Below are 13294 nucleotides of genomic sequence, written 5' to 3'. Positions count from 1 at the left end.
TGTGTGTCTCTGTCTCTGTGTGTGTCTCTGTGTGTGTGTGAGACTCACGCCATGACGATGACGCTGAAGTCCAGCCAGTTCCAGGGGTCCCTCAGGAAGGTGAAGGGCCCCACGCAGAAGCCTCTGGCCAGGATCTTGATGAGCGACTCGAAGGTGTAAATACCTGTGAAGGTGTACCTGGGCGGGCGAGCGAGGGCACACAGAGAGGAGAGAGAGGAGGAGGAATAAATAAGAAACAGACGGATAAATATTGATAAAAGCTTCTGCTGAACATCCTTCACTTATTCATCTTGTTGCAGCCATCAAGTGAAGCGGAGGAAGACATGAGGACAGAGAGTCACGTCAGGCTGAAACTTTAACGGACGGGTCCCTTTAAGGGCCAAAAAGCTCCAACCTGAGGAGCTGCAGCTAGCCTGACAGTGTTAGCGTTAGCCTCAGTTAATCTGCTCAGCCTGATGGGTTCAGACATGTTTCCTCCAGACTCTGACATTTGCAGCCTGACATTTCTGCTGCACATGATTCACCTCTGACCCGCCTCAGCGCCGCCACTTCCTGTTCATTAAACACATCTTCATCACATCGCCACATCCTCTTCGTCCTCATGTCTGCAGACGGGACGGTTCTGGTACTTACTCCAGGTACTTGGCCCAGTTGGCCGGCTCCGACATGGCCATGAAGCAGCAGTTGGTCAGGATGGTGCACATGATGAACAAACTGAACAAAGTGAGCAGGTTAAGGAGGAACAACGTCTCACATTTAACACAGGAAGACAAAGACCGACTCGTTTCTATGGATACCGCAGTGAGTCAGCCCTACATGCACAATCTGGGGGTGTGTGCGCTCATTTCCAGCTGGGATCCCCAACATGAGAAATTCAAAGTTTTCTTTTGGAAGTGGGAAGTTTTCTTCTTCTTTGTTGGTTTTTAGTATTTTTACTGATGTTTGTTTTTCTAACAGGAAGCAGGAAGTGAAACCAGCCCAATGCTAGCAGGCCGAGATATTTACAGGGCAGCGGCTACAGTCTGTCCCTGAGCAACGTTACTAATGTATGACAGGACATTTAGAACATTAGGATGTATAATAATAATAGTAATAAAATGGAGATCTATTTTCTTATTTAAAACTAAGACATTCCCTCCACAGTCAAACTGAATGGACCACATTTCACTCCCACATTCTGGATTTTCAAAATAAATTTACGTTTCAATTCAGAATCCAGTCGTTTTTATTCATAATATTAAATATTAACTTTACACAGTTAAAGTCATTCAAACCTCTTTAGTTTTGGCTCATTTGGTTTTTCAGTTTGACCAAATTTTTACATTTTCAAAAGTATTTTTTCCAACATTTAATGTAATTTTATTTACTGTATGAATGAAATCATCTTACCTTTAACTACCTGCTGGTCAGTGCAGACAGGTGAAATCAGTTTTGTTTAACAGCTGACTGCTGTTAGCAGAACATGAATCCAGTCTGAAGTTTCCTCAGAAAGTCAAACATGTGAGAAGCTAAAAACAGGCTGCGGCTGCTGGTTAGTCATTGGTCAGAGTTCGGCACAAAGAGAAAAACAATTACTCTGAATTTACAGTCATTTTCTGTAATTTGCAGCTCTTAGTCACGGAGGTAAAACGTCTTTGCCGTTTTGTTAAAATTCGGGGAACTGCAGCTTTTCTCTGAGTTTCAGCTAAACTCTGACATATAAAAGCAGCGCGTCTGATTTTAGCCGTCAGTGTGAGGAGTTTACCTTCCACGTCTCATTAGAGCTAAATAAAGATGAAGAGTCCTCGCTTCCCTCTGATTCCTGCCACTTTCAATACAGCAAATTAATCTGCCATTAGCGCCCCCCTTGCAGGAGAGCCCACTCTAATCATGTCATAATGGGGAGTGGGAAGTTTCCAGAGTGTCAGCAGCAGCAGAACAGGTTAAATATCACCTTCACCTGCCGCGCTGGGTGGAGGAAGCCGGCGCAGCCGTCAATCACAGCTATAAATGAATCATAATTATTGTAATTTGGCAGAGGGAACATGCTGCCGGAGCGAGAGCGGCCCAAACTCAAAACTTGTTGACTGAGCTGCGGCTGGCAGCTGGTGAGATAATACGGTTAGCGCTCGACAAACAAACGTCCCCACGCCGCGCAGCCAGAGGCTAATTATCAGCTAATGGTAGCCCTGATGCTGTGGCCCTCCCAGGCCACCGTACAGCTAATGTCATTACACCTCCCACTTCCTCCACGGGATCCATCTTCCTCCCACTGCCTCATTCCACTTCTGATTTCCACAGATTCTGCCATCTTTCCCCTCCAGGCGACCCGATCAAGTCGATGTTTCCTTTGTCTTCTGGGTTAAAACCATCAACAACCAAGAAACGGGTCAAACTGAAGCTTCAGTTGATAAAAACAATCTAATTTTATCTAAATGTAGGTGATAAGAGAATCAACTGTAGGTAAGATGCTGATTAGACATAAGCGCTCACCATCACCCCACTTTGACAAAATTAATTTTCCTTATAAGCTCTAAACATTCTGGTGTTTTTATTGCCGTGGTGTATTATGTGTCTTTACATTTTTCTGTCTATGAGGATCATAAGTCTGTTAAATCAGTCAAGCAAATTCACCCTTTGTGGCTTTTCAGGTTCTAGCTGCTAGCGTAGCGAGGTGAGCTGCAGGATGTTCTTCCAGGTATTTTTGGGGGAACCAGCCCTTTAGGGAGGAAGAATTTTAACATGCTAAAGTTTAGCCCCGCCCCCTGACAGCAAAGTGGGCGGAGCCAAGAGACAGTGGGAGGCGGGGCCAAGTGTTGACATCAGAATGAGGGAAAACACCCATTAGCTTAGCAACTTCTCAAGCTCTTTAGCAACTTTTCTTCAAAAAGCCACTCATGACAGATTTAGTTTTCTGAGTTATCAGAGACGTTTACAGCAACGTGAAGCAGCAGTCGCTCTGAGCGAGCAACAGGAAACGCTTCCAACTCCTGACTTGCCACCAGGGGGCGTGTCTGAGTGAGAGGGTTTTATCCCCAGACTTTAGGGTTGACCCCAACCAAGCTGCTGGATCCAATAGGACAATTAGACTGCAGTAGCCACCGTTCGCCTGAAGAGGGCAGCAGAGAAGGAAGAGCTTTAATGCTAGTGGCTTTTTTGAAAATAAACTGGCTAAATATAGCAGCCAATTCAATTCTCTCATCCTGCTCATTCCTACACTTGGTCACGCCCACAGTGCCCGTTGGCTCCGCCCACTTGGCTGGAATTTGTCAAGGGGCGGGGCTAAGCTTTCACAGAGTTTCGATACATTTTAAAATGAAAATATCAAATCATTTTCTCTGGGAAAACTACGTTGTTTTAGTTGTTCGGGTGCAGTCTTATTGTTTAGATTTAATCACCTTGTGATGGTTCTGAAAAATGTTAAATATAAACTATAAGCTGAATATTAAAGACCCAACGGGTCAGAAAACCTGCATCATGTTTTCTTGTGTTTTTCCACTTTAACATCCTCATTTAGTATTTTATGGCAGAACTGTCGTTTAGTTCTGGTTGTTTTAGTCTCTGGTTCTGCGGTTTCGGTTGCCTTCCTCAGAACCAGAACCTCCATCCCGATTGTTTCTCACACCTCCGGAGACGGGCGGTCAGCGCCGAAGTGACGGACCCGTTTGGATGGGTTCTGTCAGATAAAAGTGGTTCTGATGGAGAATTAGTGAGTGTGTCCGCGGATCACGCCGCAGCCTGTCAGGGTGGCGCCGCCGCGGTCGGGCAGTGCTCCAGAACACACTTCATCCTCCACAAACACTTCTAGAGCCCAGACTGAAGGTCCACTTCACTCATTCACACACACACACACACACACACACACACACCTCGCTGCCGACCTCCTCACCCGCCGATCCCCGTGACGACGGCAGCGCGGCGGCCTCCAGCAGCAGCCGCTTCCCGCTGTAAAAATAGCCGGTGAGGATGGAGGCAGTGGAGGTGTGAAGGAACGTCTGACATGTTGGCTGGAGCCAAAGGGGGCGGGGCTAAAGGGGGAGGAGCTAAAGGGGCGGGGCAAGCGGGGCGGGGCCAACACACCACAGTTACCATCAACATCTGGCCTGAAGCATGAAGGTTTAACGGTGAAACGAGCTTTCTTTACATTCAAAGGTCAAAGGTCACACAATTTGATTTTAGAGCCAGAAAATGAATTCTTTAAAGAAACACTTTAGAGCCTTTTTATTGGGTTCTAAAGTGGATCAAACATAATTAAACCACAGAATCGAAGCGTCTACAACAGGAAGTCACTACCATATATAGACGCTGGCGTAGCCTTTATGTAAATGCTTTTTTTTCCTTTTCTTTAGTTAAATCATATTAAAATTTTCTGTTTCATTTCAACTAGAATCACCAAAATTATTTCTATTTTCTAAAAGCCTCATTTATTAAAGCACAGTTTCCTAAACTTCACCATGTCAAGAAATTCTGTTTTTATGATTATAATTAGCAGAAAAAATGCATCTGATTTAATTCATCTGTAATTTAAACATTTTCAGATACATTAAGTTCTGGTAAAGACAGGGAGTCGGGTTTTATCCTCAGACCAGCTGCATTTTAACCTGAGTGTTTATTTCTGTGTGTGTGTGTGTGTGTGTGTGTGTGTGTGTGTGTGTGTGTGTGTGCAGATCTGCTCTGATTAAAGCCGGTCGATACTTCCTGTTTCTGTTTGTGGTCGGCGGGCGTTTCGTGGCGATACCCGTCCGTCAGTCCGGTCTGGAGTCCGTCCAGGTAAAACTGGTCAAAGGAGATTCCTGGCCGTTTTCGGCAGCAGCGCTGCGATTAAAGCGCCTGAGTGACTGATGATGTGTGGGCCTAAAAGCTCTGAGACATTTTTATTCTTCTAAATGGGAGCAGCGCTGCCAGCTTTTGTTTTTATTTTAATGAAGTGTAATTTTTAAAAAATCCTCTACATTTTATTTATCACCCTGGAATTACTTCAACTACATTAACGGCATTTAATACGAGTTATCAGCAGAGGAGGGATTTATTATTTTCACATCATGTCTACTGAGCTCAGTTCAACAGCAAACATTTATTTTATGACTCCAGCAACATAAAATAACTAATATTCAAACAAAAGGATCCAGTCGTGTCGAATAAACAAACATCAGCAGCTGATTCATAAACAGAGCTGAGCGTTTATCAATTATCCAGAAAAATTTATCGTCATAAGAATTTTGATTTATCGTCACGATAAATTTTGATTAAAAAAAAAATCTCACTAAAATGTTAATTTTACTATTTTTCCATTTTTTTCCATGAGAGAATCAATAAATATCAGTAGATTTGAAAGTATAATTAATTGCATAAAGTCTCTATGTGGAGTTTATTGATTTAAATCACTTTTCAACACCATCATTTATGTTTGTGGCAATTACATCAAAAATTTCAACACTTTCATTTTTAATTGCATCTTTTATATTTTTTATTAACAAAAGTCCAAAGAGGAACCGTTGTATCTACATGTTTCTGGTACCCCCGTAAATCTGACGCACAAGCAACATCCGCTAACAACAAACAGGGAAACTGAGCTGCTGCTTTCAGCTCCCTGGGGTTTAATTTCTGCTTCTACATGATCTGATGGAAAAGACTGTGGTTGTGCTAAAAGGAGTTAGCCTAGCAGTGAAGCTATGCTAGCCTAAAATAGCATCTAAATGCTAACATGTAGATTCAGAGGCTCTGAGTCAAACCCTCTGAGCACCCTGTTCCCCTCCTGGCCTGTGGGGGCGCTCACATACGAATTCAAACTGAACCAGAAGTCACTTCAACTGAACCCAGACCGAGGTTCAGAGGTCGATTAGCATTCACACCTCACCAACCAAACCGGACTTTTCTGCATCCTGAAATAAAAACATTCGTCCTGCAGAACAAACTGGTGGTTTTCTTCCAGCTACATCCAGGCAGAGCCGCCAGCCTGCTGAGCTGTTAATGTTCGGAGGAAAGAAAATAGATTTGTTTGCAGCCATAATTGAGCTTTTAATGGGATAAGTCAGTGTGCTGGTGTTTCAGCAGCAAGTGCTTTTAGAAAAAGTAGCTTAATTATTTTGTTGATTAATGGAGGAAATGCACTTACATCACCATCTATTCGCTGCCATTTAAAGGCAGCGCTAATCGCTGGGCTGGGAGCAGAACAAGTGACTTTATCTGAAATTAAAAGTCAGCAGAGATGTTTGTGGTCAGTGGAGATTAGAGTCGGAACCAGAATCTGTTTCCTGATGTTTGAACAGCGTCTTGTTTCTGCATGTTTGAAAACACAGATGGACTAAAAACCAGGACATTTACTGAGCCGATACCTGGGAGTAAAATCTGTGAAATGTCCCTTTAATCGTCTAAATATGACCGTCCGTTCTCTTTAAACTCCAACACAGATCTGCCTCAACAGATCAGGTCCAACCGGGTTGAGTTCTCACCAACCCAGCCTGACTGACCTTTGACCCCCAGCAGAGTGAAGGATATGAATGGACCAGGATCCGGATGGCGAGCCTGCGGATGGGGTGGAACGGGCTGAACATGTAGAGCGCCGACGTGGCGCTGAAGCGGAAGATGGCCTTCCCTTTGTTCAGCACTATGAAAGTCTGCCAGAGAAACAGAAACGCTTCACTGCAGAAACAGCAAATACTACTGCTCCACACTGCAAAAAATGATTTAACCGTTTTCTTCTATAGGACCCAACCTGAGCCTTAGAAATCAAACAATCACTTCCTGCTGGTTTTATGAGATAAACATGAATGAATGATGGAAGTCAGGATTATTTGGATGTTTTGTGTTTGGACTCATTCATCAGAACAGGCAGATCTGGAGCCACCAGCTGTTCTGTCATAACTTCAACTAAAAGTGATAAACAATCATTTAATATTTTACACACAGATATAATAAATAGTGCAGGTTTTAGCAGTTTTTCTCTGAATAATTGCTTTGAATTTCAAGAGCAGAATTACGGAAGCCTTTCACTGCCAAAACCGGGAAATAAATTCAGGATCTTGTGAAAAGCTTAGATTTGTGTCTGGTCAGAACCATGTGGACAGGACGCTACCCTCTGGTCCCTGAAGTAGTAGGGGTCGATGTCCTCCAGGGGAACGCCCACCAGGTGAGACGGGATGTCGGCAAAGATCCGGGGCAGCTGCTTCCCCGCCTCCAGGTCGGGCCGGGGCCGGGGCAGCTCCACATCGCCCAGGTCCTTACAGACAAAACAACATTTATGATTATGGCGTTTCGTCTGCCTTCATTTTGTTTGTATTTTCAGTGAGGGAACAGGAACTTTCTGTTTTGGAGTAGAACTGGTAAATGCGACCCGAATCCGATTTACTTTGCTCTTATCTGATTTTTTCAGAGAAACCTAAACGGCCCAGTTCAGATCTACTCGCCCCAAAAATCTGCATACAAAGTTCCTCTATATGTGGAACTAACTCAGATGTCGCATTTTATCCGACTCTTACGTTACTGATGCGTCATAATAATAAAACAACCAGACAGTAAAACTGGACATGAACAACGGTTCGTCTGGTTCTGATCTGGTGACGATGCTCTGAGAAAATGATAAAATCCATCCACAGATGGCGGCGGCGGCCATCTTTACGCTTTCCGACCCCAAAGCGAGTCACACAGAAGTCGCATTTAATGAAATGTATGAAATACTACACAAAAAAACAAAATTAAAAGAAAAATTAAATCGCATTTCAGCCAAAAACTCTGAATTGAGCGCTAACGTAGCATCAGTTAGCTTAGCATCACAATTTGACCCAACAAAACCAAAATCCTGGGTTTTAATCTGAGCGAAGTTGGACCTCCACTTTCTTCAAAACAGACTAAATTTTGTGTCAATCAACTCAAATATGTTTGTGCAGCAAACATTTTCATTTGTGTTGCTTTTGATGATGACCTCTGACCTCGGTGGAGGGCAGCTTCACTCAGGAACTAAAAGGTTTCAGTTTTAAACAAAATGTTGCCTCCAGATTTCAGTGGAAAACATTAACAGGTTTAACTACGGAGTTCACTAATGTTTATAAGAATAACTTTATTATTTTTCATTTACAGATAATGATGGATGTTAGCCAACAATAAAGGCTAACCCGGGTTAGCTGACAACCCGTTCAGGAGGTAAACTGGTTACTTCCTGTTTCCGTTTCTGGTTAGTATTCCCAGGCGGGCGCCGGCCCAGGCGGGCGCCAGGCGGGTCCATACGTACCTCCTGGTACTGCTTTTTGCGTCGGGCCTCCTCCTGGGCGATGCGCTGTTCGATGGCCGCCAGGGAGTCCGGCGTGAAGCGCTTAAAGCTCTCTGGTCCCATTGGAAACACGTAGCCAGCCATCTTCTCATCCTGATCCTGCTGCTAACTGGCCCGGTATACCAGCTGCAGACACACAGACCACACGCTTAGATGTCCAGCATTTCTTATCGTTATTCTGCTTCCCTCTTCACCTACCGAAGCATGCCTCAAACAGAAACAAAGAGTATTTTCACATTTTTATGCCTTTGCTCCAGAAACGAGCCTCCTCCTGTAATCGGGTGTCAGACTGTTCAGACACCTGTTGAGAATATTTGGGATCGTTAAATCATGAGATGAGGAGCGTTTGATTCGAGGACCTGCAGAGTGAGGATGATTTGGCGGTTTCTTCTCTGCCAGGTTGATTACGTCCTCTGAGACGGCGACCTGCCGCTCAGGACGACCCACAGCATCGCAGGCTTCGTCATTAGAGCCGCACTCAGAGGCTCCAACAGCCAGCAATCAGCCTGAGAAACTCATCTACCTCCTCCTGACGCTCCTTACTGTACGCTCTGGGTTCCCTTCGTTTCTGAATCATCAGTTGGTCTCTGTTCCAGTTTCAACAGGAGATCCCATAAAAGCAACAACTGTCTGCTGAATGTATGAATGTTACAGTCAATAATCTGCAGCTTGGTCTGTTTTAAGCTGCCGTCGACTGTCAGGGGGCCAGGAATCATACAAACAATTAGATTTAACTTTCTAGCAGTGACTGAAAAGATAAATAAGTACAAACTGTGTAGTAATTAGATACTAAAATACCTGTTAGAGGAATAAATGAAGCCTGAATATAACATGTTAACACTAAAGGAATGTTGATGCTACTTTCTGGGTTGCATATTTTCACAAATATGTAAACATCAAAACGCCAAAGATTAGCAGCATTTTAGGTAAAGCAGTGTAACAAATAGTCATTACTTATTATACCAGATAAAGGCTAAACTAAACTAGCTTCAAACCTGCGACCGCTGTTATAGCTGCTATCATTTGGCTACTATAATACCTGCTAACATGTGGAAAATATATTACCTGCTCACCTGCAACAACATTAGCTGCCAACCTGTCACCACTACAGCAGCTACTAACTGATAGCAAACATATTAGCTGCTAATGTAGCAACTATAATAGCTGCTAATTTATAGAATCTAACAGTTGGATGCTCTTATAGATGCTAACCTTTGATATACTATAAGCATATCAAACTGACTGACCTGATAAATGAGTGATTTCTACATTAGCTACAGCAGCTGAAAGATCCACAAACCCTCGTTTGGCTTCCTGTTTATCTGCTGAATATTCAGAAAGTAATAATCTGTTAACTTTTACTGGTTCATTTAGAAATCCCAGTGGACAGTAGTGGTTTACCGCAGCCAAGCAGAAGAAAGCGAAGCATGCTAGCAGCTAATGCTGTTAGCTTCAAAAGCCTAGACTGAGAGTGTGTGAGTGTTTAACAGGTGTGTGTCCAGGCCATCTGCTGCGGAGCCTAATCCAATGATTGGACAGGCCTCGTTTTTCAAGCCTTCATGCATTTCTTCTTCACAGCTCTCAAATCTGATTTCTGCAGTGTGTGTTTGTGTCCACATGAAAGGAAAAGTTGGCTCTGGTTCCTGTTCTTATCAAATGCTGTCATCCACTCAGTCACACACACACACACACACACACACACACACACACACACACACACACGTCAAGTACAGTAGCTCCTGATGAGCTCCTCAGCCCTGCTTTCCATTCTGCTGCCACACTTTGTCACGTACTAAAAGCTCAGGACTCATCAGGGAAACAATAAACCTGCTGAAATTATCTACAAGCAGCAACATGACAGCAACGATAAGGCAGTCTGACTGGAAGATACACTGAATATTATATCACCACCTTCCTAAACTAATGGCCAAAAAATGAATTATGTTTATAAATATTCAACCAAGTCCAGTTGAAAGCCAGAAAACCAGAGATTAGCTTGTTTTATGCTCAGTTACCATGGCAACCACCATCAGCTCCAATAGCTCTTATTTAACTTTGATTTATCTCTTTACATTTCATATATCTATACACTGACGAGGCGCGTTCACTAATAGAGTGAAAACATGTGGCGGGCTTCCTAGGAACCAAACCGGCTGTTCCTTCAGCTAGCCTTATGCGTCGGCCATCTTGGATTTTCAGCTCATTGGGTTTGGGTTCAAATTCAGGGTCAGAAACATTCAGAGATCACATTTTAATGTTTATTAAGTCACTGTGATGCATATTCCCCAGCTCAGACTTTCCCAAGATGCATTGCAGGTAGAAAGGAAGATTTTAGTAATCTGAACAACGGCAGACGAACCAGGAGTTTTAAATGTTAAATAGACTATCTTTAGCATTCTGCTAGTTACACACTCAGACACACCAAGAAATGTTCAACTCTCCATGTCAGAAACAATAAGCTCCATTTTACTTTTTCTGCTGTGAACATGAACATTAATGTCTCCAATTATAAACATCAGAGCTTAAATAAGGTAAATCCTGCTGTTGTGTGTAAACTGTTAAAAACTAAAGGAAAACTAAAAACCAAACCAAACTAAAGTCAGTTTGAGGAAACCAGAGATCCAAATGTTTGTTTTTACACTCAAGAATAAAAAATAAAGTAGAAACAGCCTTTATTTTCCCACAAAGGGAGAATCAGGTAAAAAGATTCACTGAAGACGTTCTTAGTGTTGGATGCAGCTTGTTTACTGCTGCTTCCAGGCCCTGCTCCCGTGTGTGTGTGTGTGTGTGTGTGTGTGTGTGTGCGCTCTTCCTCTCATGCAGCCTCCATCGGGTTCTTTAGCGAACCTCCTCCTCTCTCTGTTTCCTCTCATCACATCGTGTGACTTTAACCTCTGGAACAAACTGATCCTTTTTACCGACAGCAGGTTAAATTTCATTTAGTCCAAATTCTGCAACAAAAACATCCAAGAGGCTAAAAACCCTTCAGGAATGTTTTAGATTTATGAAAATTGAGGGTTTAAGTTCCAGATCCACTTCTGTGATGATTCCTCTGGTTCACATTCAGAAATCATGAAACCAAAAACCGACCGCCAGAAGAGCATCAAACACGCAGTGAGACACGGTGGTGGCAGCAGCATGTTGTGGGGTCACGTTCCCCAGATGGAGCCGATATGAATGAAACGGTTTGACTGTAGAACTTCATCTCGGCAGCAGAACCAATCAGAACCTTTAAATGGACCCATAAAAACAAGAACCATCAATCCGGGAAAAGCTAGACTTTCAAAATAAAACTAAATCCAAAACTAATGGGTCGGATGCAACAATGATCACTGAGAAACTCAACTGTGATAAAGACGAAACAACACATGATTCAAAAGCAAGAGATCATAAAGAAAATCAGAAGTACAAGCTTTTATTTTGGTAGTCCACTTCCACTTATTGATACATAACTAATTATCTAAACAAGCTAATTAATTAGCTTGTTAGAAAACAAGCTAACTATTTAGCTAGTTAGCTAAAGATTTAATTGGTAAATTGAATAATATGACTGAAAAATGAACTGCCTTTGTTTCTCCTAGGAGGGCTAAATAAATAAAATGTTTATTTTTTACAGTGTAGCTTGCAGACGGGCTCCCACGGATCTGCACAGCCTCTAAAGGGAAGTTCTGCTGGTCCGGTGGACCGGTCCGTAATGGTTCTGCTTCACATCGTTTCATCTCAACCCGTTCCTCCTCCAGAACCAGGAACTTCCTGGAAGCTCTGTGCTGCAGTTTGGAGGCAGCACAGTTAGGGGGCGCTGCTGCTTCCCTGGCTTATTCAAAACTTCCCACTGGCTGGTGCTTCAGTCTGACCAATCAGATCATCAGAAACTGAAACGATCTGAATAAATGTTGACTCAACAAGACAAACCGATCAGTTTTAGACTGAACTGATGGTACCCTGATAGGACCCAGCAGGACATGTATGGACTACGCGGTGCGTTCGAGGTCCCGTGTTTCAGTGGGAAAACGCAGCACCTTCAGTCCAATTAGTCTGAGAGGAGAAGGTGCGTTCGGTCACGGCGCTGCCGACCCGCCGGACATGAATCAGTGGATCCAGGCAGGACGCCAAACCCGGCTGGCAGAGGACGGAGGGGACCGGGGCGTCGCCATGGCGATGCAGAACGAGATTCCCCCACATCTGCTGATGTAATGTTCTGCAGAACCGCTGCAGCGTCACCACTCCCTCCCCAGCAGCACTGTCTCTCATCCCATTTTACTTACTGCTAAGTTTGTTTCTGAGTAAAAAGTTGGAGATTAGTGGCACAAGGTAAAAAAGAAAAACATTGTTTAATTCCTAAAATTTTCTAACATAAATTTGTTAAGTTTGTTTGAAAACACAAAAAGTCTCTATCTAAGTTGCATCAAGGGGCCACACAGCTACTCCAAGGGCCACATATGGCCCCTGAACCGCGCTTTGGACTCCGAGTGTTTCTCATTCAGCTGCAGATCTAAATGATCTGAAGAATCCCAAAGAAAACAGAACCGATAAAGATCTACACAACGAACAAGGAAATCCAACAATCTGGTCCCAAAGTTTCAAAATGGCGGACGGATGGCGGCGCGTCAGGACTGTCGATGGATCTGCTGCAGGATTCCATCTCAGAGAATCACGTCTCATTAGATAAACCCTTCATTTCTGTGGATTTTCCTTCTGTGAACAAACTGAGCCAATGAGGAGCTGAAGATGATTTATGGATGAAACGTCTCAACACTGATTGGTCAGTTAGACGACCACATCCTGATTTAACTGAATAAAACCAGGTTTTTGGTTTCCTGTCTCTCTCTCTTTCTCTGTTTTCCTGTCTCTCTCTCTCTGGTTTCTTGTCTCTCTCTTTCTGGTTTCCTGTCTCTCTCTGGTTTCCTGTCTCTCTCTCTCTCTGGTTTCTTGTCTCTCTCTTTCTGGTTTCCTGTCTCTCTCTGGTTTCCTGTCTCTCTCTCTCTCTGGTTTCTTGTCTCTCTCTTTCTGGTTTCCTGTCTCTCTCTGGTTTCCTGTCTCTCTCTCTCT

General features: G+C 43.5%; 1 protein-coding gene across 3 annotated transcripts in view; it reads right to left on the bottom strand.

The window, feature by feature from the left end:
* Positions 1–13294, bottom strand: part of LOC106947912 (sodium channel protein type 4 subunit alpha-like) — a 172999-nt gene that overhangs the window by 124535 nt on the left and 35170 nt on the right. For all 3 annotated transcript variants that reach the window (XM_015033230.1, XM_015033229.1, XM_015033231.1), the window contains exons 2-6: positions 8207–8371; positions 7055–7198; positions 6478–6596; positions 634–723; positions 49–177 (exon numbers count right to left, since the gene is read on the bottom strand). In XM_015033230.1, coding sequence (XP_014888716.1) covers positions 49–177; positions 634–723; positions 6478–6596; positions 7055–7198; positions 8207–8329 — 605 coding nt within the window. In that variant the 5' untranslated portion in view covers positions 8330–8371. The remainder of the gene's footprint in view (positions 1–48; positions 178–633; positions 724–6477; positions 6597–7054; positions 7199–8206; positions 8372–13294) is intronic.

The sequence above is a fragment of the Poecilia latipinna genome, unplaced genomic scaffold, assembly GCF_001443285.1.
Source record: "Poecilia latipinna isolate Pla-1442-1.1 unplaced genomic scaffold, P_latipinna-1.0 Scaffold261, whole genome shotgun sequence".
In the NCBI taxonomy this organism is placed as follows: Eukaryota; Metazoa; Chordata; class Actinopteri; order Cyprinodontiformes; family Poeciliidae; genus Poecilia; species Poecilia latipinna.
This window is presented reverse-complemented; position numbering and strand designations above follow the sequence as displayed.